This window comes from Chrysemys picta, chromosome 10 (assembly GCF_011386835.1).
Source record: "Chrysemys picta bellii isolate R12L10 chromosome 10, ASM1138683v2, whole genome shotgun sequence".
Taxonomy (NCBI): Eukaryota; Metazoa; Chordata; order Testudines; family Emydidae; genus Chrysemys; species Chrysemys picta.
In genome coordinates, this window is record NC_088800.1 from 52,430,818 (window position 1) to 52,458,730 (window position 27,913).

Consider the following 27,913-nt stretch of genomic DNA (forward strand, 5'->3'; position numbering starts at 1 on the left):
GAAAGTTATTTAATGGAAGGGGAAAGGAGGGGAAGCAATTAACACACGAGACTTTAGGACAATATTGGACCACAAGTTACATAGGAATTTGCGAAGGGACATGGAAACAAAATAGCCCTGTGTAATTTTGGGCTGCAGAAGCATCTCGTCTTGGGGCAAGGTGGCAGAGGTACTTTCTCCATATCATTCTTGTACTGCTACTAGGCACCAGAAAAATCCCTCTAGTTGGAGAGAGTACAGAGAAGAACAAATTATGAGGGGGCTGAAGAGATTGATTTATGAGGAAAGATAGCATGCATTATATATATATATATATATATATAGGATAACTGCTTGAGAGATGACAAAAGAATAGGTAAGAGGTGTAATATTTGAAGGGTATAAAGAACCAAGGAGAGGTACTGTTTGGCATAATACAGTGGGATAACTGGGAACAAAGGATTGAAATTAACAATAGAATCATTTTGGCTGAATCTCAGGATAAGCTTCATGACAGCACAATCTATTAGCCTATTATAATTTCCCCAGTGAAGCAGTGAAAGCCACTTCACATGGCATGTTTAAAACAAGTCTGAACAAAATACTGGGAAACATTCAGTAGAAAGAGAGACTTGTTGACCTAACAAGAGGCTTTATGAGAAGTTACCATCATCATCACCATCTCCACCACCACCACCACAATACTCTCCCACTTGTACCTCAAGCCTCTAATGCATGACTTGAAGCTGGGAGCCAAGGGTCAAGTGCTATTCACGGAGAAAGAAGTTACAGAGGAGTAAAATTATCCCCTCTCTAAAGATACCAGATTGCCTAGAGTATCAGGGGGTAGCCGTGTTAGTCTGTATCTACAAAAACAACAAGGAGTCTGGTGGCACCTTAAAGACTAACAAATTTATTTGGGCATAAGCTTTCGTGGGTAAAAACCTCACTTCTTCGGATGCATAGAGTGAAAGTTACAGATGCAGGCATTATATACTGACACATGGAGAGCAGGGAGTTATTTCGCAAGTGGAGAACCAGTGTTGACAGGGCCAATTTAATCAGGGTGGATGTAGTCCACTCCCAATAATGGAGAAGGAGGTGTCAATTCCAGGAGAGGAAAAGCTGCTTCTGTAATAAGCCAGCCACTCCCAGTCCCTATTCAAGCCCAGATTAATGGTATTAAATTTGCAAATGAATTTTAGTTCTGCTGTTTCTCTTTGAAGTCTATTTCTGAAGTTTTTTTGTTCAATGATAGTGACTTTTAAATCTGTAATAGAATGACCAGGGAGAATGAAGTGTTCACTTACCGGCTTATGTATGTTACCATTCCTGATGTCCAATTTGTGTCCATTTATTCTTTTGCGGAGGGACTGTCCGGTTTGGCCAATGTATGTAGCAGAGGGGCATTGCTGGCACATGATGGCATATGTAACATTAGTGGATGTGCAGGTGAATGAGCCCTTGATGGTGTGGCTGATGTGGTTGGGTCCTCTGATGGTGTCACCAGAGTAGATATGGGGACAGAGTAGGCAACGAGGTTTGCTACAGGGATTGGTTCCTGGGTTGGTGTTTCTGTGGTGTGGTGTGTAGATGCTGGTGAGTATTTGCTTCAGGTTGGGGGGTTGTCTGTAAGCGAGGACTGGCCTGCCTCCCAAGGTCTGTGAGAGTGAAGGATCATTTTCCAGGATAGGTTGTAGATCATGGATAATGCACTGGAGAGGTTTTAGCTGGGGGCTGTATGTGATGGCCAGTGGTGTTCTGTTATTGTCCTTGTTGGGCCTGTCCTGTAGTAGGTGATTTCTGGGTACCCATCTTGCTCTGTCAATCTGTTTCCTCACTTCCCCAGGTGGGTATTGTAGTTTTACGAATGCTTGATAAAGATCTTGTAGGTGTTTGTCTCTGTCTGAGGGGTTGGAGCAAATTCGGTTGTATCTTAGGGTACGTCTTCACTTACCGGAGGCAGGCAATCGATGTTCTGGGATCGATTTATCGCGTCTGGTTAAAATGCGATAAATCGATCCCGGAAGTGCTCGCCGTCGACGCCGGTACTCCAGCTCGGCGAGAGGAGTACGCAGCATCGACGGGGGAGCCTCCGTGCCGCGTCTGGACCCGCGGTAAGTTCGGACTAAGGTACTTCGAATTCAGCTACGTTATTAACGTAGCTGAATTTGCGTACCTTAGTCCGAAGTGGGGACTTAGTGGGGACCAGGCCTTAGGACTTGGCTGTAGACAATGGATTGTATGATGTGTCTTGGATGGAAGCTGGAGGAATGTAGGTATGTATAGCGGTCAGTGGGTTTCCGGTATAGGATAGTGTTTATGTGACCATCACTTATTTGCACTGTAGTGTCCAGGAAGTGGATCTCTTGTGTGGACTGGTCCAGGCTGAGGTTGACGGTGGGGTGGAAATTGTTGAAGTCCAGGTGGAATTCTTCAAGGGCCTCCTTTCTGTGGGTCCATATGATGAAGATGTCATCAATGTAGTGCAAGTAGAGGAGGGGCACTAGGGGATGAGAGCTGAGGAAGCGTTGTTCTAAGTCAGCCATAAAAATGTTGGCATACTGTGGGGCCATGCGGGTACCCATAGCAGTGCCACTGACTTGAAGGTATAAGTTGTCCCCAAATCTGAAGTGGTTGTGGGTGAGGACAAAGTCACAAAGCTCAGCCACCAGGCGTGCTGTGTCCTCATCAGGGATACTGTTCCTGACAGCTTGTAGTCCACCCTCATGTGGAATATTGGTATAAAGTGCTTCTACATCCATGGTGGCCAGGATGGTGTTTTCAGGAACACCACCAATGCATTGTAGTTTCCTCAGGAAATCGGTGGTGTCTCGAAGATAGCTGGGAGTGCTGGTAGCGTAGGGTCTGAGGAGAGAGTCCAAATAGCCAGATAATCCTGCTGTAAGATGCCAATGCCTGAGATGATGGGGCATCCAGGGTTTCCGGGTTTATGGATCTTGGGTAGTAGATCGAATACTCCTGGTCGGGGTTCTGGGGGTGTGTCCATGTAGATTTGTTCCCGTACTGTAGCTGGGAATTACTTGAGCAGATGGTGTAGTTTCTTTTGGTATTCCTCAGTGGGATCAGAGGATAGTGGCCTGTAGAATGTGGTCTTGGAGAGTTGCCTGGCAGCCTCCTGTTCATAATCTGACCTGTTCATTATGACTACAGCACCTCCTTTGTCAGCCCCTTTGATGATAATGTCAGAGTTGTTTCTGAGGCTGTGGATGGCATTGCTTTCTGTACGGCTGAGGTTATGGGACAAGTGATGTTGTTTGTCCACAATTTCAGCCTGTGCACGTCTGCGGAAGCACTATGTAGAGGTCCAGTCTGTCATTTCGACCGTCAGGAGGAGTCTATGCAGAGTTCTTCATCTTGTAGTGTTGATAGGAGGGTTCCTGTGGGTCAGTGCACTGTTCAGTGGTGCGTTGAAAATATTCCTTCAGTCGGAGATGACGAAAGTAGGCTTCCAGATCACCACAGAACTGTATCGTGTTCGTGGGGATGGTGGGACAGAAAGAGTCCCCGAGATAGCCCAGCAGAAGAGTCTGTCCTAAGTGTGTGGTTGGAAAGATTGACAATGTTGTTAGATGAGTTGAGGGTACCACTGTTGTAGCCGCCTGTGGCAGGTAGGAGTTTAGATAACTTATTGTCCTTTTTCCTCTGTAGAGAAGTGAAGTGTGCATTGTAAATGGCTTGTCTCATTTTTGTAAAGTCCAGCCACGTGGAAGTTTGTGTGGAAGGTTGGTATTGTATGAGAGTCTCCAGTTCTGAGAGCTCATTCTTGATCTTCTCCTGTCTGCTGTACAGGATGCTGATCAAGTGGTTCCTCAGTTTCTTTGAGAGAGTGTGGCACAGTCTCTCACCATAGGCCGTGTAGTATGTTGATTGCAATGGATTTTTTACCTTCAGTCCTTTTGGTATGATGTCCATCTGTTTGCATTTGGAGAGGAAGATGATGTCTGTCTGTATCTGTGCAAGTTTTTTGTTGAGGTTGATGGATTTCCACTCCATACGGCTAAATTTAGTGCCTTGCATGGCGTCAAGTATCAGGGGGTAGCCATGTTAGTCTGTATCTACAAAAACAGACGGTCGACTTTCCCATTCCAAACTGGTTTGCGACTGACCGGAAGCTGTCTGGAGTTGCCAGCTTCCAGATGGCAATAGCCACCTGCTTCTCCACTGGCAGGGCAGCTCTCAATCTCGTGTCCTTGCGCCGCAGGGTGGGGGCAAGCTCCTCACACAGTCCCATGAAGTGGCTTTTCTCATCCGAAAGTTCTGCAGCCACTGCTCGTCATCCCAGACTTCCATGACGATGTGATCCCACCACTCGGTGCTTGTTTCCTGAACCCAAAAGCGGCGTTCCACGGTGCTAAGCATGTCCATGAGTGCCACAAGCAATTTCGTGTCGTAAGCGTTACGCGGCTCGATAGCATCGTCGGACTCCTCACCCTCACTCTCGCTGTCACTTTGGATCTTAAGGAATAGTTCGATAGCCAAACGTGACGTGCTGGCGAGACTCGTCAGCATACGCCTCAGCAGTTTGGACTCCATTTCCCGCAGACAGATCGCGCTGCACAGAAACCGTTGAAAGATGGTGCCAAAGGTGGACGGAAACAAAGGGATTTCTGGGATGCGAAGCGATGCATCACGGGGCATTGGGACAGGACACAGAATCCCCCGCACCTACGCCCCCTTCCCACAACCCACGGCGCCAGAATGGGAAAAGGTGCTCTGTGGGATAGCTGCCCATAATGCACCGCTCCCAATAGCGCTGCAATTGCCGCAAACGTGGCCACGATTGTGTGCTGGGCAGCTGTCAGTGTGAACAGACTGCAGCGCTCTCCCTACTCAGCTGCACGAAGTCAGGTTTAACTCACAGCGCTGTACATCTGCAAGTGTAGCCAAGGCCATGGAGAGCAGGGAATTACTTCGCAAGTGGAGAACCAGTGTTGACAGGGCCAATTTAATCAGGGTGGATGTAGTCCACTCCCAATAACGGATGAGGAGGTTCAATTCCAGGAGAGGAAAAGCTGCTTCTGTAATGAGCCAGCCACTCCCAGTCCCTATTCAAGCCCAGATTAATGGTGTTAAATTTGCAAATGAATTTTAGTTCTGCTGTTTCTCTTTGAAGTCTGTTTCTGAAGTTTTTTTGTTCAATGATAGTGACTTTTAAATCTGTAATAGAATGACCAGGGAGATTGAAGTGTTCACTTACTGGCTTTTGTATGTTACCGTTCCTGATGTCCGATTTGTGTCCATTTATTCTTTTGCAGAGGGACTGTCCGGTTTGGCCAACGTACATGGCAGAGGGGCATTGCTGGCACATGATGGCATATATAACATTAGTGGATGTGCAGGTGAATGAGCCCTTGATGGTGTGGCTGATGTGGTTGGGTCCTCTGATGGTGTCGCCAGAGTAGATATGGGGACAGAGTAGGCAACGAGGTTTGCTACAGGGATTGGTTCCTGGGTTGGTTGCCTGCATCTGTAACTTTCACTCTATGCATCCGAAGAAGTGAGGTTTTTATCCACGAAAGCTTATGCCCAAATAAATCTGTTAGTCTTTAAGGTGCCACCAGACTCCTTGTTGTTTTTGCAGATTGACTAGACTGGCTTGCACTAGGAATAAGGTTAGAGACTTGAGATCCAGGGATCAGATGACTCTTTGAAGAAACAGAATGACGGGTTAGTTATACCTCAGAACTACAGGTCTACTCGTTTTCTTCCAGGAGCTCCAAAATCAAGCCCAGGACTCCTCGGGGCAGGGTGGTCAGGAGGACAATGACAAGGGGAGCAGAAGAAAGTCCTAACTGCCTTTTACATCTCCCGCCCATCACCTCTGCAGGAGCTGCAATTGCCGGGCACTTCCAGAACGACTGGGACAACAGAACCTGCTACCTTGGACGGCCTGTAATCTTGTTTGCTGTTATTGGCTCAGTGACCGTTCTAATACCCCACTCTTCCTACTACCATCTCTCATATGGTTTCATGTAAACGAGCACATCCCCCTCTGGCCCAATTCTGTTACCCCTCCCTGTCTTCCATCTCCAGGGCACCTCCCATGCCATATCGCCTCCCTCCGAGCAATCCCACTCTTCTGCATCCTCCCACCTCCCTCACTCCTAATATCTATGTCCTTCCATGCCCTCTTCAACTCCTTTTCACATGGTGCAGAGCCATCCATTGGTCACACTGAAGGCTATGGGAGCACACAGACTTATCACCTTCACTTTCTTTCCCTTCTTATTGTTCATTACACCCCTCGCTTGTCTTTAGACAGTAAATTCTTCAAGGAAGGGAATCACATCTTCCTGGGAGCCTGGACACACCTAGCACAATGGAGGCCCAAGAGTCGCCTTTGGCCACTATTGTAAGAAGAATCATTTGTAACTACTGGGAACTATAGTGATGTCCAGAGACAGACAGCTGTTTCATCTGGCTGGAAATGAGAACAGCATTGTTATGCTGGGGATTGGAAAATTGTCTCTGGCTGAAAAATGGTGGTTCTCACAGCCACCCAGGAGATCATGCGTAGCCGTATCCTGGACTTCCCAGGACCCAAATACACTCCCCTCAAACGTTAGGGCATTCATGTGCCAGAAAAGTAAAATAGGGTGGGCTGAGAAAGAGGAGTGTGCCCACACCTGCTAGGACTTCCATTTGATCCTATCCTGTGCAGTCCTGTGCTGTAACTCATTGGAAAAGGCAGAGTTTGTACTCCTCCTCTTGACTTGAGAAGTTCCCCACTCTTCCAGTCTTGAAGTTTAATTTGCCTGAGCACAATCCACTCTTCCTGGGCTGTTCAGCTTCCAGGTCACATTCCGAGATGAGAACGACGTGGCTTAAGTACACCAGGATTAGAGCCTGGCTCTTCAGTGTCAGAAGACTGTTAGAATTAAAATAATGAGTCTTATGAACTAATTTAGTTCACTAGTCAGTGTAGTGAAAATGAGTCAGACATGGCCTAGCACAGTGGCTCTCAGCCTTCCCAGATTACTGTACCCCTTTCAGGAGTCTGATACGTCTTGCATACCCCCAAATTTCACTTCACTTAAAAACTACTTGCTTACAAAATCAGATATAAAAATACCAAAAAAAGTGTCACAGCACACTATTAATGAAAAATTGTGTATGTTCTCATTTTTACCATATATTTATAAAATAAATCATTTGGAATATAAATATTGTATTTGCGTTTCAGTGTACGGTATATAGAGCAGTATAAACAAGTCATCTATATGAAATTTTAGTTTTTACTGACTTCGCTAGTGCTTTTTATGTAGCCTGTTATAATACTAGGCAAATATCTAGATGAGCTGGTGTACCCTTTAGAAGACCTCTGTGTAGCCCCAGGGGTACATGTATCCCTGGTCAAGAACCACTGGCCTAGTATGAGGCCACCACTTATGAACAAACTCATTTAACCAGACAATTGGCATAACCAATCCAGGTCCAGGACTGTGATAGTAGAGGGTGCTAAAGGTTATAACTGACACACTGGCAAAGCTGTGGCAATGGGGGATGTCAATCCGCATAGCATCACTCTTCACTATGCCTAGCTCAAACCAAGGTTATTAATCTCTCATTCATGAGCACTAGATAAATATATGCACAAAACAAAAAACCCTAGAGTTAAATCAAACATACAGGACTGGAATGAGAACTGCTTTGTCCTTCAGATGCTGCTGTGTTTCTGGACTGGAAGGAGGAAGATTATGAAAGAGACTTGAGAAAGCAGATGTATGCTGGGGAAGTTCTATATTTTTTTTCCAAACAAGAAACTGTCTTTATAGACATAACTATTTTCTGTATTGTGCACAATTCCACACCACACAGAAGATTGCACTAGGAGTTGCACACAGCAGTTCTGCAGGAGAACAACTATAGAAGCTCTCAAGATAGCTGGTCTCCAGTTTGGAACAAGGGTTTCACTTTGAGGCTAAGCTTTCAATGAGACGTGATGAGATTTTAACAGAGGTGTGATACTCCTGCATGGGATGGCATGGAATTTGATGCACTTGGGAAAAAACTAAAAAAAAACCAAACTACTTTTTCAGACAAGTAAGAGATTCTTATGCAAATCCATCTCATTCAGACCCCGAGGGTTGCTAAACTATAGCAATGGTCTTATGACAGCATGTCTGAGTAATTCCCTGTCAACCCTATTCCAGGGCTGCAGTGATAAGGCCTATGGACATCATTGCTAGAACCTTCTTGTGTTTCTCTTAAAACTAGGTCAATGTACTGTGTCATCTGCTATATCGTTTTGGGGCAAATACACTATCCAATGGATGGTATAAGGACAGTGGTCCTAATTCATTCTTGGTATAACTATTTAATAGGTCATTGGAGTTACATCACAGATTAATTGGGCACAAATAGGCCCAAGTAATTTTAAAGATACAAATACTTGCTTTTCACTACTCTTGCTACTGCATAACAAATGCAAAAGGCAGCTTTGATTGCTATTTGCTTCCATTCTGTCTAAACCTGCTTGAGTGCAGAAGATAATTTAGTTACTCATATAAACAGAATGTTAGAGTACATAATGTGTTGTGTGAGAACTCTGTGTGCTAATGTATATGAACCTCTAACAGCGACAGAAATATTTCATGGTGGAGGAATGTTTACTTATTCTCCACCCTAACCCTTACTTCTACTCCATCAGCTCTGAGGGGAGATAAACCGCTATCTGTGATTAGTCAAATCTCATTGGATGCTCTGACATTGGGATGAAAGAGTAGAATTTCCTAAGATAAACCTATCTATAGTCTCAAGAATGTAATTTGCAGGCTTGCAGTAGTCCTACAACTTACTTAGTAAAATAACTACTAGGCTGAAATTGCATGGTTCTATCTGAAAAAGAGGGACATGTCTGAAATGGTGACAGGTTTCAGAGTGGTAGCCGTGTTATTCTGTATCAGCAAAAACAACGGAAGAGTCCTTGTGGCACCTTAGAGACTAACAAATTTAGTGGGCATAAGCTTTCGTGGGCTAGAACCCACTTCATCAGATGCATGGAGTGGAAAATACAGGAGCAGGTATAAATACATGAAAAGATGCGAGTTGCCTTACCAAGTGTGAGGTCAGTCTAATGAGACAATTCAATTGACAGCAGGATACCAAGGGAGGAAAAATAACTTTTGAAGTGGTAATGAGAATGGCCCATTTCAGACAAGAAGGTGTGAGTAACCAAGACATTCAAGTTTGGGGCCAAGCTATATTGTCATGTGGCAAAAGAGGTACTTTGGATTCTAAATAAATAAATAAATTAAATAAATAAAAATCCTCTACACCTCCCTATTCTCTTCTCTCACAACGAGTGTGATATCCACCCCACAATAGATGTAGGACAATTTCATTCCCTCAGTAGCAGCAACTAACTCCTACACTAAACCCAGAGCTGGCCTTGTAATGGAATGTTAAACTGTATCACACTGTTCAGCCACTAGGTGGCGTGGGGTGTAAAATACTATATTGAAACAAGGAATAGAAGCAAGCTCTGTGGCCATACCAACAGGCCAGTACTCACTGGCACTGGGGCACAAATGAGAAAAGTCAAAGACACCACAATGCTTGAACAATCCTCTATAAATGAGAGGCAAAGCAGCACATTTTCGGGGGGGGGGGGGGGGGTCTCAATTGGTAACGCATTTTAAAGAAAATAGTGGAGGAGGGGAAGAATGCATCGAAGTACTTTTAAATATAGTGCTTCTGTTTTTTCAAAAGGGACTTTGGGGCATGGGGGGACAAGAAATCTTGTCCCCCTTCCATCACTGGGGGAGATGCCCATCCCCCACCTCTTCACATGGGCCAACAAGCGCATCTCTTAAGAAGTCAGGAGAATGAAGAGCCAGTGTCAATAAAAGGAATTTGAGCGTCCTCTTTAAAAGCAAGAAAACAAAGGGACTGAGAAATACAAAAAAGACAAAGATGCCTTAAGCTTCAGCAAATTAATCTTCCTTTCCCCACCATTTAGAGCAACCATATTTCTACACGAGTTGTACTGCATTGAAGTTACCTGCAGCCAGCCGAATGAGTGCTGCCTGTCTGTCTTATTAAATTACATAGGCGTCAAGAAATATGTTCTGAGCTAAGATGCTTCCCTAGGAGTTTTTTTTGTTACTGAAATACCATAAATATTAAAAGACAAAACACATTTAATTCCTAGGATTTAGCCTACTTGGGGGGGAGGAAGGGGGGCAAAAGTTAACATTCCTCTTTCTGAAAATCCCTGGTCCGAGTACAAAGACATTGTGGCCTGGAATGTGATACAGAGAAAAGCAGTCAGAGCAATTTTGACTCATTCTTGCTCTTGAATTGATTCCGATTTTACATTCATAGCAGTTTCTGTTCTCCCCAATGACAGTTGTAAACAACATAAACAAAAGGCATCTGTTCCACCTTCAGCCATAGAATAAAATGTCTTCCTAATGGGTGGCAGTTTAGGGTGGTCTGGATCATTAATGAAATCTTTTCAGCAGTGACACAATATGGATAAAAATCTCAGCAACAAACCTAGACCAGAGAAAATGTCAGACTGCACATCCTGATGCACCGAGTATCTAGCATTCTTAATCAAGTGTACACATCGCCACTCAAAGTTCCTTTTTCTACATGACTGCCCTACATATTAAATAGGGTCTAGGGACCCTCCCAACAGCTCTACTGTTAGCTAAACACTAGTGCTGTCAAGCGAGTAAAAAAATTAATCGTGATTAATTGTGCAATTAATTGCATTGTTAATAATGGAATACCATTTATTTAAATATTTTGGGTGTTTTCTACATTTTCAAATATATTTATTTCAATTACAACAGAATACAAAGAGTACAGTACTCACTTTATATTTATTTTTTATTACAAATATTTGCAGTGTAAAAAAAGAAATAGTATTTTTCAATTCAGCTAATACAGGTACTGCAGTGCAATCTCTATCATGGAAGTTGAACTTACAAATATAGAATTATATACAAAAAATAACTACATTAAAAATAAAACAATGTAAAACTTTAGAGCCTATAAGTCCACTCAGTCCTATTTCTTGTTCAGCCAATCACTCAAACAAGCTTGTTTACATTTGCGAGAGATAATGCTGCCCACTCCTTGTTCACAATGTCACCTGAAAGCGAGAACAGGCATTCGCATGGCACTCTTGTAGCCATCGTCGCAAGATATTTGTATGCCAGATGCGCTAAAAATTCATATGTCCCTTCATGCTTCAACCACCATTCCAGAGGACATGCATCCATGCTGATGATGGGTTCTACTTGATAACGATCCAAAGCGGTGCAGACCAACGCCTGTTCATTTTCATCATCTGAGTAGATGCCACCAGCAGAAGGTTGATTTTCTTTTTTGGTGGTTCGGGTTCTGTAGTTTCAACATCAGAAGTTACTCTTTTAAGACTTCTGAAAGCATGCTCCACACCTCGCCCTTCTCAGATTTTGGAAGGCACTTCAGATTCTTAAACCTAGGGAAGAGTGCTGTAGCTATCTTTAGAAATCTCACATTGGTACCTTCTTTGCGTTTTGTCAAATCTGCAGCAAAAGTGTACTTAAAACAAACAACACGTGCTGGGTCATCATCCGAGACTGCTATAACATTAAATATATGGCAGAATGTGGGTAAAACGAGAGCTGGAGACACACAATTCTCCTCCAAGGAGTTCAGTCAAATTTAATTAACACCTTATTTTTTTAAATGAGCGTCATCAGCATTAAAGCACGTCCTCTGGAATGGTGGACGAAGCATGAGGGGACATATGAATGTTTAACATATCTGGCACGTAAATGCCTTGAAATGCCAGCTACAGAAGTCCCATGCAAATGCCTGTTCTTACTTTCAGGTGACGTAAATAAGAAGTAGGCAGAATTATCTCCTGTAAATGTAAACAAACTTGTTTGTCTTAGCGACTGTCTGAACAAGAAGTAGGACTGAGTGAACTTGTAAGCTACAAAGTTTTACATTGTTTGGTTTTTGAGTGACCTTATGTAACAAAAAAACTACATTTGTAAATTGCACTTTCACGATAAAGAGATTGCACTACAGTACTTGTATGAGGTGAACTGAAAAATACTATTTCTTTTATTTTTACAGTGCAAATATTTGTAATGAAAAATAATATAAAGTGAGCAATGTACACTTTGTATTCTTTGTTGTAATTTAAATCAATATATTTGAAAATGTAGAAAAAAATCCAAAAAAATTTTAATTATTTTTTTTATTTTTTTAATTAATTAATTTTTAAATTAATCACATGATTTAACGATGATTAATTGACAGCCCTACTAAACACTACTAATAACCATGCTGCAGAACGTTGCCATGTCTGTACAGCATTAGTTAGGATACAATTAGAATTCTGTACTCTTAACCAGGATTCGTAATTCTTTATACTCTTATCAAAGCCAGCTGGATTCAGAATGTTTGAGTGCCTGTAGACTTGGATTTTATATATTCTTGTGCATTGAAAGCTTTTATTTTCTGCAGAAAAAGCCATCTCAATGGAGACCCCACAAGAAAAAAGAATCAATGACGTATGTTACCAGATGTAGCAGAAGAGGACAGATGTATAAAGCTACAGTCTTGTCCTCTCCCTCCCCAAACGCATTCTGTATCTTCTTCCTGGTTTTAAACGAGAAGCTATGCATGCTTCATGCAGAACTAGAACAGGCCCTCCATGTTATAATAAGGGAGGACATAAAACAGCTGTAAAAATAAATAAAGCATCAAGTGGCACCTGGCACCCCATGGTGTGTCTGGCAGACTGCCACAAATGATCAGTGGATCATGACCAACCAGGGTGCTCCATCTGTGCTAAGATGTCCCCTAGAGCTATCAGATCCAGAGAAGCACCAGCAGGACTCCGATTACAAATGCACGTACAGCCCGATTACACTATCCACTGGCCTAGCCACTCTGCTCCCCTTAAAAACTCGCAGCAGAGCACAATCACATGACTCAAGGTAATAACCTCAGTATTGCCAAGCCAAAACCATTCCAAAAAGTCAGATCAGGCACCTCAAAAAGTCATGAGATTTAAAAAATAAAGCTTGGATTCTTTATGAATCCTCTGGTTTTCAAGCCTTTAAAGGTTATGTTTTCAAGCTTTTCTCTGCAACCAGGGGGGCTAAGAACTTGCTTTTTATTTTAAATGCAAGCTGAGACTCTCACATGATCACCTGACTCCAGGAGCGAGGGCTTTAAGAAAAACTGCCAAAGCTTGGGAGACTTAAGATACAAATCCCAGGAACTGTCTGCACTTTCACCAGCAGCCACTGCTACCGAGATAAGCCCTCTCAAGTCTACTATGGGTCCCCCACAGCAACTGGAAATAAATGCAGAGGCCCAGGGAGACAGATCTTTGAGCCACTCTGAATTTACTCCAACACACTAAGGACTTGTCTACACTGCCAAGTTGTCAACAAAAAACTTTTGTCTTTCACGGGTACTTAAAAAAGCCCCTCCCCCGAAAGTAAAAGTTTTGCCGCAGCAAATGGCAGTGTGAACGTGGCTTTGTCCGAAGGAGCGCTCTCCTACCAACAAAGCGAACACCACTCATGGGGCTGTAAGTATTTTGTCAGTGAAAGTGCTGACAAAGTGCAGACAAAGAGCATTTACACACACCGACATTTAGCGACAAGGCTGTGTCGACACAGCCTTGTCGCTAAAAGCTGCACGGTTTAGACAAGCCCTGGGGGACTTGCATCGACTACACTACGGAAGTCGATGCAAGTTACGTTGCTCAGGAGTATGAAAAAGCCACCCCCTGAGTTACGCAAGTTACATAACTTAAAGCGGTTTCCACGACACTCTTCCATCGGCATAGCATGTCTTCACCAAACCACAGCACCAATGTAGCGCTGTAGTGTAGACTTGCCTTAAGTGTGCACATGCAACTATAGACTAATTGGCTCCAGTCCTTTAAATCCTTGATATCTTTGTGTAGGTGGTGGCTTAAGTAGTTTTCTACAGCCATCTTTGCAGTCCTGGATAACTCAGCCTGCTGAGTTCTTCATGGCTTTAAATGACAAACTATGCATGCTTCATGCAGAACTAGAACAGGTCCTCCATGTTATAAAAAAAGGACATAAAACAGCACGACAGCTGTAAAAAGAAAAAGCATCAAGTGCCACCCACATGATGGGTCTGGCACATGGCAGATCCATGGAACTGTCAGCTGTATCCAACTACAAACACCTACTAATAGTCAGCCAGTAAGAAGCTTTGACAAGCTAAAATGCTTTGTGTCACTGTAGCAGTGACTCCTACTGGCAGGTTTCAGTGGGAAAGCATTGCTTCAGAGGGGAAACTTGGTTTCGGCTGTCTCCCGGTGAATGATGCTTCAGGAGAGAACCAATGCAGGAAGGAACATTGACACCAACCTGAGGCCCTCTCCTACACTGTATCAGCAAGAACACATCGTCTTCACAAGAGATTTGCTGATGGCTGAAGTCCAAGCACCAGTGCAAACCTGCATTGCAGGCAGAGTAAATCACTGAGCCACACTTTGCACCAGTGCCGATTATCTTGGTTTCAAACAGAAGTAAACTGCCTGGGTACAAATAGCAGCCTTGCCTGTTTACACTAGAGGTTTGCACTGATGCAGCTACACTGGTGGCTAGCTACCCCTGACAAATCCCCAGTGCAGACAAGACCTAGGTTCTCCTACCATTTTTGAAAAATCCATGCTTGACTTTAACATCTTTCCACTCTCTCTGCATACAGAATACAAATACTGCAATTATTTGACAACTCTTTCATTTGTTCTGTGTTTGTACGGCACCTAGCACAAGTGGGTCCAGGTCCATGACTAGGCCTCCTAAACACTGTGGCAATAAATAATAAATCCCCCCCAATTTAAGTTCTGTGCTCCCCTCTTCAAGGGTTTCAACCTGCACAGTGTTCAGCACACACCTGTGGGGACGATCCAAGCCTGTGTCAAGTCAGGGCTCAGGTTCAAACCCTATTGCTGCAGCATACACATAGCCCCACAAGACGCATGCTCGGGCAGTTTGCTAAAATTATCCCACAAGTCGAGTTCATTTGTTCTCTGGGCAGTCAGGTTTTCCCACGCGTGCACCATGAACAAAGGGCTAGAGTGGCCACATTCTGGAATATGGTGGTTGGACTCAGCCCAACATAATGCAGCATAGACGCTGGAGCCCCAAGTTGGTACCATAGGCGTCGACTCTGTGGATGCGCCGGGGCTGGAGCACCCACGGGGAAAATTAGCGGATGCTCAGCACCCACCTCCTTCCCCCCCCCCACCCACAAGCGCACCGCGTCCCCACTCCTCTCCCTCCCAGCGCTTCCTGCACCCCATCCCCACCTAACAGCTGTTTGGCAGCGCTTAGGACTTTCCTGGAGGGAAGGGGAGGAGTGGGGACGTGGCACGCTCAAGGAAGGAAGTGAAGGAGTTGGGACTCTGGGGAAGGGGTGGAATGGGGGCAGGGTGAGGACGGTGCAGAGGCGGGAAGAGGCAGGCCAGGGACGGGGTGGGGTCAAGCACCCACTGAGCAAAGGGGAAGTCGGCGCCAATGGTTGGGACAATTCCTAACTAACTTGGGGGGGGGGGGGGGTCACAAATGAGTGTAGACACTCAAGCCCTAGATTAACAAACCCAGGGACTGCTAACTCATGTTCAACTAATCCTGGGCTTAAACTACAATGCAGACATGCCCTTTAAAGGCCAGAAAGGACCATTATGATCATCAAGTCTGATCTGCGAAACACCATAGGCCAGAGAATTTCATCCACTAATTCCTGTGTGAAGCCCACAACCTCAACTAAAGCATATAGTTTCTAGTGACAGCAAATCCATTGCTTCCCTAGGTAGGCTGTTCCAATGGCTAGTTATCTCACTGTTAAAAATTTGCACATTATTTCTTGTCTGAATTTATCTAGCTTCAGACAGCTTGTGTTTATCCCAGGTTGTTTAGATCTTGTAAACATTGTCTCTTGTGATAGTTTTATCTCTCTACATAGCCACATTAGTTCCTGTTGCCACTTCATCTTTTTTCTCTGACTTTACTGGAATTATGTTCCAGTAGGTGCTTACTTGACTGTACCAGGAGTATTTTGCACTTTTCCCACTGTGGGTTTCCCAGGCCTTCCTGAGTTCATACAATTTTCTTGACACTTTTACACTAACTCTGTTCTTCCAAAGGCCAACGTGTGTTATTTCTTTCATAACTTATCAACATTTCAAACTATACAATATAAGGAGTCTAGATTTTCTCCAACTCCAACCTTATTTAACCTACCTGACTAATTTCCAATTATCAGTTAAAAAAAAAAAATGGCCTTACCTTGTTCACTGTTTGCTACCTTATGCAATGTCAATCTAGCAGCATCTCAAACTAAGTTGTATTTCAGTCTCTTATTTTTACTGCTATAATTTTCCCAGCTAGTCACTAAAAGTCAACATGGCCATTTAATTAAAAAAAAAAATAAAAAAATAAAAAAACACCAAACAAACAAACAAAAACAACAATTATGTCTCCTTTCAATGTAATACTTTCAAGGACTTTTCCTCGTCCCAACAGACCATAGCAACACGTGAGACTATTATTGGAAAATCCAAGCTGAAGTATCTAGGCAATGCTCGTAGGTTTGTAAAATCACCCTGCAAGAGTGGTCAACATAAAAGTACTCGGTGATTCTTAAAAGTGTACTGCTGTTAATGGAGAATTACCAATGCACATTTTTGGCCCATATGGTGAAATGAACATTTCAAAAGGTAGCAGAGTACATAACATTGCCAATTGTAGCAACACCTTCTATAGAGGACCCATAAACAGTAACGACTTCTAACTAATGCAGTCAACTTCACAGTGTTTTAAGAATGTCTTTGCTCTTTTGGATTTGTCTCATAAATTTAGACATTTTGGCTCCGTTCAGTATGAGGCATATCTTGTCAGGGAAAATATATCAGTTTTGGTCATAACCTTTATAAGTGTACTCTATACCATTATCTAAATCATTGATGTTTGATAAAAGCAAATTGCTCCAATCAGTAATCAACCCTCTGAAGGACTTTAAGGCTTGAAACCATTGAAAATAGATAATTGTTCAATCCTCAGACTCATTAAGAAACATCCCGTGCCTGCTTTGAGTCTCTTCTTATGCTTCTATGATTAATAAAAACTTAAGGGAATTTGTTGTGTATTTGCTATAGTGAATAAGCAAAACTCTGTAGTTGCAAAACCTCAATCCAAACCATATTTTAAATTGTTTAATGTTGTCACAATAAGAAAGGTCTTAACGTCTTGGGGCCTGCTACTTCTATCCAATTAAAAAACACAACACAACACCAGGGCACTGAATTATTGAAGAGAAACATTAGCCAGGGCTCAGTTAATGCACACTCTTCTCAGATAGCAATTTCTCAGATTAATGGCTCTTTGCTTTCTTCGCTACCTCTTCAGAATTCAAGAGCAGTTCTTCTTAAAGAGCTGCATCACACCAAGCCTTCAAGCTATATAATCTGCAGTGAACTGTAAATATTTAGATTCGAAACTCCCAAGGAAAAACCAATGATGTCACTCAGTGCTGAATGGTTATAAAGCCAACAAGCAATCTAAGCAGTGACCATAAGTCACTCCCACCTTCAAGGGTTATTCATGGAACCAGACTTTTCCGAAAGGAGTTTCAGTAAAAAAAACAGACTCCTTTCACACTTGTGGTTGTGTTGCTCTAAAACAGTGATACTCAGACTGAGGCTCTTTAAATCAGTCTCCTGCAGCTCTTTGCAGCACATGATACTAAAGCACTGTGTGATTTAATTAACCAATCTAAGTTATTAGCCAATCAGGATGCTTGTACTATGTTAACTTAACTTAATAGCTTAGTGCAAGTTATTTGCTGTAAGAACTGTATTGTATTTTAAACACACACAATTACTATAGTAAATGAAACAATGAATTCACACCACTTTGGCTCTAAAATATGCTTAACCTTCCCTGCTGTCAGTGTAGCTCACTGACCACGCATGAAAGTAAGCAGCAGGTGAGCAGCAACAGAATTTACTCTCTACGCCAGAGTAAGTAATGATGTTGGAACAATTATGGAGGAAAATACATATACAAGATACTTTTACATAATTCATGCAGAATATATCAATACCCCTTCTCAACATTTTAAAGATTAAAAACAGAAAATGTACTCTAAAAGGGCTGAAAACAATCATTTCATGTTCTGTTCATAATATCCAGTTGCCCCAATGAGAACTGCTAAAATACTGTTTTCATACAGGTAACAGCTAAATAGCATTCCTTTATACATTCTTTTCTGAAGACATCCTCATGTCTGAAGGGTCATTTTGTGGAAGATTCATTGAGATTATTTATATAGCACTATAGGCATGCATGGCATTTTACTGACAAACATGACATGATCTTGCCCTTAGGAGTTTACAATACAAGTTGGCTAGAATACCGAAAAAGATATTATATGACAAAGATTACAAACAGTAAAAGATCAGAAGAATCTTATTACATCTGCTTCTTGTTAGATGTTATTTACACATGCTATGTGCACTGGTGGTTAGAGTAAAAATTAGTGGATTTGCATTAGCAATTTAGAAGGTCCTACACCCTAATCCAGAATTAGCCATGCACTGCAAGCACTCCATTAAAATCACTTGACTATGTGCCTTTATTGACCAACCCCATGGGAAAATTGCAAGATTCAATATATACTAAATCCAAAGTGAGTTTTCCTAACTAGACTTGCACTAATTTCAGCAAACATTTATGAAAACCCACTTCTGATCAGTAGGGCTGTCGATTAATCGCAGTTAACTCATGCGATTAACTCAAAAATATTAACCGTGATAAAAAAAATTAATCACGATTAATCGCAGTTTTAAAATCGCACTGTTAAACAATAGAATACTAGTTGAAATTTATTTTTGGATATTTTTTCTACATTTTCAAATATATTGATTTCTGTTACAACACAGAATACAAAGTGTATAGTACTCACTTTGTATTATTTTTGATTAAATATTTTTTATACTGTAAAAATGATAAACAAAAGAAACAGTATTTTTCAATTCACCTCATACAAGTACTTTAGTGAGGTCTCTATCATGAAAGTACAACTTACAAATGTAGATTTTTTGTTTCGTTACAAAACAAAACAATGCAAAACTTTAGAGCAGGCGTCTCAAACTCAATTTACAATGCATTCAGTAAGGGACCCACACTTTCCTTGACTTTCTTCTTGTTGCTAACATACTTGAAGAAACCCTTCTTGTTATTCTTAACATCTCTTGCTAGCTGCAATCCAAGTGTTATTTGGCCTTCCTGATTTCACTCCTGCATGCCTGAGCAATATTTTTATACTCCTCCCTGGTCATTTGTCCAAACTTCCACTTCTCGAAAGCTTCTTTTTTGTGTTTAAGATCAGCAAGGATTTCACTGTTAAGCCAAGCTGGTCGCCTGCCATATTTACTATTCTTTCTACACATCGGGATGGTTTATTCCTGCAACCTCAATAAGGATTCTTTAAAAATACAGTCAGCTCTCCTTTCCCCCTCATGTTATTCTCCCAGGGGATCCTGCCCATCAGTTCCCTGAGGGAGTCAAAGTCTGCTTTTCTGAAGTCTAGGGTCCGTATTCTGCTGCTCTCCTTTCTTCGTGTCAGGATCCTGAACTCGACCATCTCATGGTCACTGCCTCCCAGGTTCCCATCCACTTTTGCTTCCCCTACTAATTCTTCCCTGTTTGTGAGCAACAGGTCAAGAAGAGCTCTGCCCCTAGTTGGTTCCTCCAGCACTTGCACCAGGAAATTGTCCCCTACACTTTCCAAAAACTTCCTGGATTGTCTGTGCACCGCTGTATTGCTCTCCCAGCAGATATCAGGGTGATTGAAATCTCCCATGAGAACCAGGGCCTGTGATCTAGTAACTTCTGTTCGTTGCCGGAAGAAAGCCTCGTTCACCTCATCGCCCTGGTCTGGTAGTCTATAGCAGACTCCCACCATGACATCACCCTTGTTGCTCACACTTCTAAACTTAATTCAAAGACTCTCAGGTTTTTCCTGCAGTTTCATACTGGAGCTCTGAGCAGTCATACTGCTCTCTTACATACAATGCAACTCTCCCACCTTTTCTGCCCTGCCTGTTCTTCCTGAACAGTTTATATCCATCCTTGACAGTACTCCAGTCATGTGAGTTATCCCATGAAGTCTCTGTTATTCCAAATCACATCATAGTTCCTCAGATAGTTGTGTTTGGCATTTTGACTTGTTTATATTCATTGTGGAAAAAAGTGACACTGCCTCCATGGCTGACTCTGCCCAGCAACTAGTGATGGTATCTCTGTCTCTCTCCCCCAGCCAATGGGAGCGGCAGGGGGTGGTGCATGTAGCAGATATTGCCGGCAGTGTGGCTGCATGCGTCTCTCCTCCACGGGTTGCAGTGGGGAGGTTCTCGGGCCACAGATAGCCCGCAGGCCGGGACATTGAGACCCCTGCTTTAGAGCCTACAAGTCCACTCAGTCCTACTGCTTGTTCAGCCAATCGCTAAGACAAACAAGTTTGTTTACATTTACGCGAGATAATGCTGCTCACTTCTTATTTACAATGTCACCAGAAAGTGAGAACAGGCGTTTGCATGAGACTTTTGTAGCCAGTATTGCAAGGTATCTACGTGCGAGATACACTAAAAACATTCGTATGCCCTTCATGCTTTGGCCATCATTCCAGAGGACATGCTGATGACGCTCGTTAAAAAAATAATGCATTAATTAAATTTGTGACTGAACTCCTTGAGGGAGAATTGTATATCTCTGGCTCTATTTTACCCGCATTCTGCCATATATTTCATGTTACAGCAGTCTCGGATGAGGACTCAGCACATGTTCATTTTAAGAATACTTTCACTGCAGATGTGAGATTTCTCAAGATAGTTACAGCACTCGACCCAAGTGCCTTCCAAAATCTGAGAAGAAAGAGGTGTGGAGCATGCTTTCAGAAGTCATAAAAGAGCAACACTCTGATGCGGAAACTACAGAACCTGAACTACCTTCTGTTGGTGGAATTTGACTCAGATGATGAAAATGAACATGCGTCAGTCCACACTACTTTGGATTGTTATCAAGCAGAACCTGTCATCAGCATGGACGCATGTCCTCTAGAATAGTGGTTGAAGCATGAAGGGCATATGAATCTTTAGCACATCTGGCATGTAAATATCTTGCGACGGCAGCTACAACAGTCCCATGTGAATGCTTGTTCTCACTTTCAGGTGACATTGTAAACAAGAAGCAGGCAGCATTTCTCCTGCAAATGTAAACAAACTTGTTTGTCTCAGCGATTGGCTGAACAAGAAAGAGGACTGAGTAGACTTGTAGGCTCTGAAGTTTTACATTGTTTTATTTTTGAATGCAGTTATTTTTTGTACATAATTCTACATTTGTAAGTTCAACTTTCAGGATAAAAAGACTGCACTACACTACTTGCATTAAGTGAATTGAAAAATACTATTTCTTTTGTTTTTTTACAGTGCAAATATTTATAATAAAAATAAATATAAAGTGGGCACTGTAAACTTTGTATTCTGTGTTGTAACTGAAATCAATATATTTGAAAAAGTGGAAAACATCCAAAAATATTTAAGTAAATGATATTCTATTTGCATTTAAACAGTGCGATTAATCGTGCTTAATTTTTTTTAAATCACTTGACAGCCCTACTGATTAGTTGTGAAATGCAATGTAGTAGCACAGAGTTTTTTTTAAGTGCGTCTAAAACCAGTCTGCCTTGTTCTTCATACAATACAGAAAACAATGGACCTCGTGTCACAACATTAATACTTTAAATAAGGTTTATAAGCTTTCTAAAGGGATCAGGAAACCCAGGAACTGTTTTTACCAAGCAATTGGTCTAGAGGGTTTACTCCTTGAAGTTCTAAATTTCATCTCTTTCCTTTGTTCATATTGTAATAGCAAATAAACTAACCTCCATTTCTGATAGCACTGATTCCCCTATAGAAGTCTTCAAAGCTGATTACTCCAAGTCCACTGGGGTCTAGATATTTTGTTAGGTCCTTCACCTGGAATTACAAAACCAGCATTATAAATTTCATGGCAAAGCATTTCAAGCACAGTATACTTCACTTATTTGGGAAGACAGAGACAATCCATCAAAACACCATCTGATTACAAAGACAGCAGATTCAGCCTAATGATAGAAAATGGCAAGGAGTGCTTCTTAATTGAGACAATATTAACAAAAAATCCATTTAATGGGGACGCAAGCAGACAATGCCAAGGGGTTAACTGGTATTTAATGAACCATTAAATGGGAGTGAAATTCTAAGTGCCAGTCTTAATACTGAAGTTGACTGACTAGGAGATACAAAGAGGAAATACAGTGAATATGAGTCAGTACAATATTTTTGTTTCAACTTAAATTTTTTCAATCAGCACTTTAAAAAAAGAAAGCTTCTCTTAATTGGGACAGGTGCTTAATTCAGACAATGGGATGTCCACCAGGGGGTCCCAATTAAGAGGATTCAACAATAATGAACTAATCTGTGCTATGTATTTAGACATAATTGGAAAACCTTTCATGATTAGGCAATGTTTAAAGGGGGCAGGGAGTAGAAAAAAAAACAATCACATCAGCAGCTTGCAAGGATTAGGAGGCTACTAGTGAATGGGAGACAAGGAGTAATAAGACATTTCTGGCAAACTGGCAATGATTATTTTGGCATTTCAAATAGAATAGTTACAATTAGAGGGCAAAACTAAAGTGATTCCTCAGCAGTCCAAACAAAGACTTCAAAAAAAAAAAAAAAAAAAAAAAAAAAAACAGGTGCATCTAATTCCCTCAATGGCTGCTACTGAGCCTTCGTTTCAGACAAACAATTACAGAATAGTTCATTCTTAGGATGTGGAAACAATTAACCACTTTTTCCTAGGCTGCTATTTTAGAAAGTTACCCTTTCAAGTGACATTGAGGCATCTTTATCTATCTTAAAGCCATATACTCTAGTTCTAAAACAAAAAACAAAGCCCAGACACTGAATAAAGGCACAAATGGAATTATAGAATTTGTTTCATACTGCTGTACTAAAAAGACTGTCACAGAACTTTCCCAATTCACATTCTCCTTTCCCTCTCCAACTTTACCATTTATAGGTAAAGCTTGGAGGTAGTTTCCTTATTGACTCTTCCCCCCGGCCAAATCCGTTATGAACACAAACTAATTTCTGATTCCAGTTGCTCGGAGTTGCATGTTGCTGGAGCTTGGATTATTTCTCTATTTTTGCTTGTACTTGGCAAAAAAGGTGATGAGACACAGCATTTATTTTGAGAAAAACCTTGCACCTAAAAAGAATCTGAGAACAAGCAAGAACAGGAAAAGCAGGAGTTTGGTGTTTACCAAGCTTAGCAGTGTCCCTTTGAGTTGTCAATGTGTCATGAATGTCTCATCATTGTACACCGGTCTGTAGTTATATATCAAAAAGCCACCCACACATGCACTTTAGTGACATGTAATCGAACTTTCCATGGTTCCCTGACATTCTCATGCATGATTTCTAACATTTCCAAGAGGGAAAAAATACATCATTGCTTCAGAAAGACTCCACCTACCAAAAACAATTGCTAACATACTATTAATGCACAGGAAGTGACAAGCAATAAACCACAAACATTTTAAGGTGTAGGTCTCCTCTGAGTAATAACTTGTGAAACTAAAAACAGTGTGATGTATAGGTTTGGTTACTCTTATGAATTTTCTGTGTTGGAACACTTTTGCTTTTAAAAGAACTAAGAGCATGCTAGCCAGCAAATTGCTCAGAGAACATAATTACAGGAAGATTTACCTTACCCTTAAAAAGAAAGAAAGAAAGAAAGAAAGAAAGACAGAAAGAAGTACAATATTGAAAGAAACAAAAAGTTAAGATATTGCATTTTGACACAACTTGTGCAGATTTACGGATCAAATCCCCATATACGAGACTGAAAAATGTACACTAATTTAAGAATAAATTAATGCCCATTTTCTTCATTTCAAGCTTATCTTGTTTAGAGAAAACGAAACAAACTGGCAAATAATGGAGTTTTCATCGCAGCAACTCACTTTACAGTCTAAAATCCTGTTTCCAACATAACTCCGGACAGTTCTTTAGGGCTGAAGCATCCCTCTCCAAAAATTCATCTTGGGTCTAAGACAACCCAGGGCCAGATCCTCAGCTAGTGTATATTGGCAGAGATCCACTGAAATCAATGGAACGAATACTGATTTACATCAACTGAAGCGTTTCACCAAGCATGGAAATGAAGTAAAAACCAATTCTGTCATCTTGCGGGGTTGGGGAATTGTTTGGTTTTGTTTTAAGTGAGTGGAGGTGGAAAGCTAAAACCACACCACACCACTTTTCCTGTTTTTCAAAAAAAAAGTATTTGTTATTTGTTGGTATACAGGTAAACTGCTGAACTCACATTTCAGACTTCGATTTTAATCAGAGTCAAATTTCCTGTCAGACTGAAAAAGGTATTTTAAAATAAAATACGCATATGAGAATGTGTATCGGTGCACATAATCTCAAGTAACTGTTCCACCGTGAGCTATAAGGAACTGCAACTATGGCTGGCTTGGCATAGCACAACAGGGCTGCAATCTAGATTGAGGCCTGTGGGCACTATGCAATATAAAATTATAATTAACATTCAACACAAAGTCTTCACAAGGGTTTAACTGCATGGTTACTGGCAACACTACCAAGTTGATTAAACCACCAGTGCCCAACCCCATAGTGGCACACCCAGCAGATAATCTCCCTCTGCACACAGGCACAGATAGACCTGCTCCTTGGAAATGCATACCACCAATCCACTGCCATATCACACCAATACTCACACGGTTCACCTTGTGCTGCTCATGCTGCACAAAGTGAACCTAAGACAGCCAGAATGGCAGCTACAGAATTCCCTTTGTTTTAGGGGAATCTCCACAGGCATGAAGTCGGTAGAGGCAGTTCCATCATCTCGTAGGTGTGAAAAATAAGCCTCCCACAACACCCAGTTCTCCACTGACATCAGATTGCTGAGGATCCTTCCGTGTTAAGTTAATACTGCGGGGGGGGGGGGGGGGGAGGGAAAGAGAGGAGACACAATAGGACTTTAAATTGAGCTAGAGCCAGGTAACTGAAAATCAGGGAGCTGGAGCTGGCTCCCTGATGCCACCCACACTCTCAGTCAAGACTCAAACATTAGAACAGGGGCATCCCTACAGCTTAGAGAACAGAAGCCAAAGTTTATGTACACATACTCCACGTCAGCAATGAAGGATTGCAAACACACCATTCAGCCTTGTGGAAACAGACCGTCATCATGGCATATTTTATTACTGTCAAGAGACCCCAAATCCTACGCATCCACACACAAGCTACATTTAGATCCTAAACAGACAGATTCTCTGCATGCCCTTGCTGAATCTCTACTATGCACACATTCAGATCTCCTCTCAGACTAGGGTGACCAGACAGCAAATGTGAAAAATCGGGACAGGGAGTGGGGGTAATAGGAGCCTATATAAGAAAAAGACCCAAAAACCGGGACTGTCCCTATAAAATTGGGACATCTGGTCACCCTATCTCAGACACCTAATGAGAGAGACACAGACAGACACCTTGCACAAATGTATACTTGCACACGCCATTGGTTTCCTCTCTCTTGTTCTAAGTTAGTACACATTACTACTACATGTTACACACATATTTAAGAAGTTGCACGAAAGAAATACTACGCAATATATTGCTATTTCTATTTCTCAAAAAGGCAGATTTATGGTGAGAACCTGTAGAACTCCTTGCCAGAGGATGTTGTGAAGGCCAAGACTAACAGAGTTCAAAAAAGAACTAGATAAGTTCATGGAGGATAGGTACATCAATAGTTATTAGCAAGGATGGGCAAGGATGGTGTCCCTAGCCTCTGTTTGCCAGAAGCTGGGAATGGGCAACAGGGGATGGATCACTTGATGATTACCTGTTCTATTCACAAAGAGAACAGGAATACTTGTGGCACCTTAGAGACTAACAAATTTATTAGAGCATAAGCTTTCGTGGGCTACATCCCACTTCTTCGGATGCATAAGCTGCTCTAATAAATTTATTAGTCTCTAAGGTGCCACAAGTACTCCTGTTCTCTTTGCGGATACAGATTAACACGGCTGCTACCCTGAAACCTGTTCCATTCATTCCCTCTGGGGCACCTGGCATTGGCCACTGTTGAAAGACAGGATACTGGGTTAGATGGACCTTTGGTCTGACCCAGTATGGCCATTCTTATGTGAGCAGTCAATCTTAACTGCATTTCCTGATGTGTGTGAGCTTAACTATGAATCCATAGCATTGCAGTAGTGTGTATTTTTGCATCAAATAGAGAAATAATAAGCGAGAGCTACAGTTTATAAGTAGACATGGGGGTGTGGGAGGGGAGGAAATCACATCTTGGACATAAAAATCTAAACAAGATCTTATAAAGCTACTTATGTAGGTATCAGCCATCCATATTAACACAAACCGAAAAGAAAAAAAAAGCTTCTCATACTGAATTGATGTTTTGTTTGCTGAAAAGATCAGGATTTATTTTAAAAATCAATCTTCGACTTCAGCAAGGCCTTTTGACCATCTTTAACTATGTATAAGCATTATGAATCATCACACAGAATCTTAGGACTGCAAGGGATCTCGAGAGGTCTTCTAGTGAATGTCTGTTAAAAGCATCCTCCTTTTAAAATGCACAATGCTTGAGGTTTAATTACTTGTCAACCAATAACCTGCTTCAGTAATGATTTCTGGAACTACATTACCTTCACCCAAGTCCCAAATTTCAACAGACAACAGGAGGTACGGTACACGAAGTTCGAGTTCGGTGTGATTTCAGAATGGCCTGCTATCATTGCTGTTAAACAGCGTTTTGGGCGGGGGGTGGGGGTGGGTGGGAGAAGGAGAGAGAAAGACTTTCTTCTTTTTTTTAAAAAAAAAAAAACTCTTCAAAGCTATTCTTTTCTCTTACTCTAACAGCTGGTCACATCTGAAGTGTTTTGGATGACATATTAAAGGATGCTAAAAAGAGTATTATATTTTTTCCTCGTCATTAATGCAAAATTGCTACTTGATTATGCCCCAAACTTGTAAAGAAATTAGGACAAGGAAATATGTCCTTATTTTACTCTTTACACATACAAACTGAATTATTGAGAAACCCTGTCTTGGGGGCGGGGGAAATCGATGCTGAGATTTGAATAATACACTTGAACATTCAAAGCAGGCCAACTAACAAGCTTAAACTTCCAGGTACACAAATTGCATCCATGCTGCAGTATACAAATACTATCTTGGATCAGTGAAAAGGGTTTAGTATTGGAATTATTCCTCCCTCATGTGGAAAAATTCATTCTCTGGTCTCTTCAGTTATCCAAAAGATATACAAGTACCAAGGTACTACAGGGAGGTATCGGAGATAAAGTTAGGAGGGGGAAATTTTGGTGCTCCTACCAGTAATCTCAGGAAAAAATATTTATATCTATTATTTATTTAGGGCAGGGGAGGAAATCAAGAAAGAAAAGGGGATGCATTTTGGTGGGATGTTTTAGACACCTACACAGACAACTTGTTAAGTTTTATGCTATTCTGAATGCAAAATATATGCAGTGGAGGCAGGCCAATCACATGTCTTAGGCTCAAACAGAACACTGAGCCTACAGGAAGCAGGCAGATGCAAGGGAAGAACCAACAAAACAAACAGCTATCAAGCTATCAACCCATGTAGTCCTTTTTCAATAGGGAGAACGGTTTGAGTTACAGAAAATTCTATACTTGTTTTCACATGGAGAAAGATACGCTTAGACTGAATCCAGCAGGTGATGGGAACCAACCCACAAAACCACAGCATATAGCTGGACA

The 27,913-nt window shown here is 41.7% G+C and overlaps 1 protein-coding gene across 3 annotated transcripts in view; it reads right to left on the bottom strand.

Annotated features, from left to right (window-relative positions):
* Positions 1 to 27,913, bottom strand: part of RAB11FIP3 (RAB11 family interacting protein 3) — a 184,976-nt gene that overhangs the window by 106,875 nt on the left and 50,188 nt on the right. For all 3 annotated transcript variants that reach the window (XM_005295566.5, XM_005295565.5, XM_042854133.2), the window contains exon 2: positions 21,955 to 22,048. In XM_005295566.5, the coding sequence (XP_005295623.2) occupies positions 21,955 to 22,048 (94 nt within the window). The remainder of the gene's footprint in view (positions 1 to 21,954; positions 22,049 to 27,913) is intronic.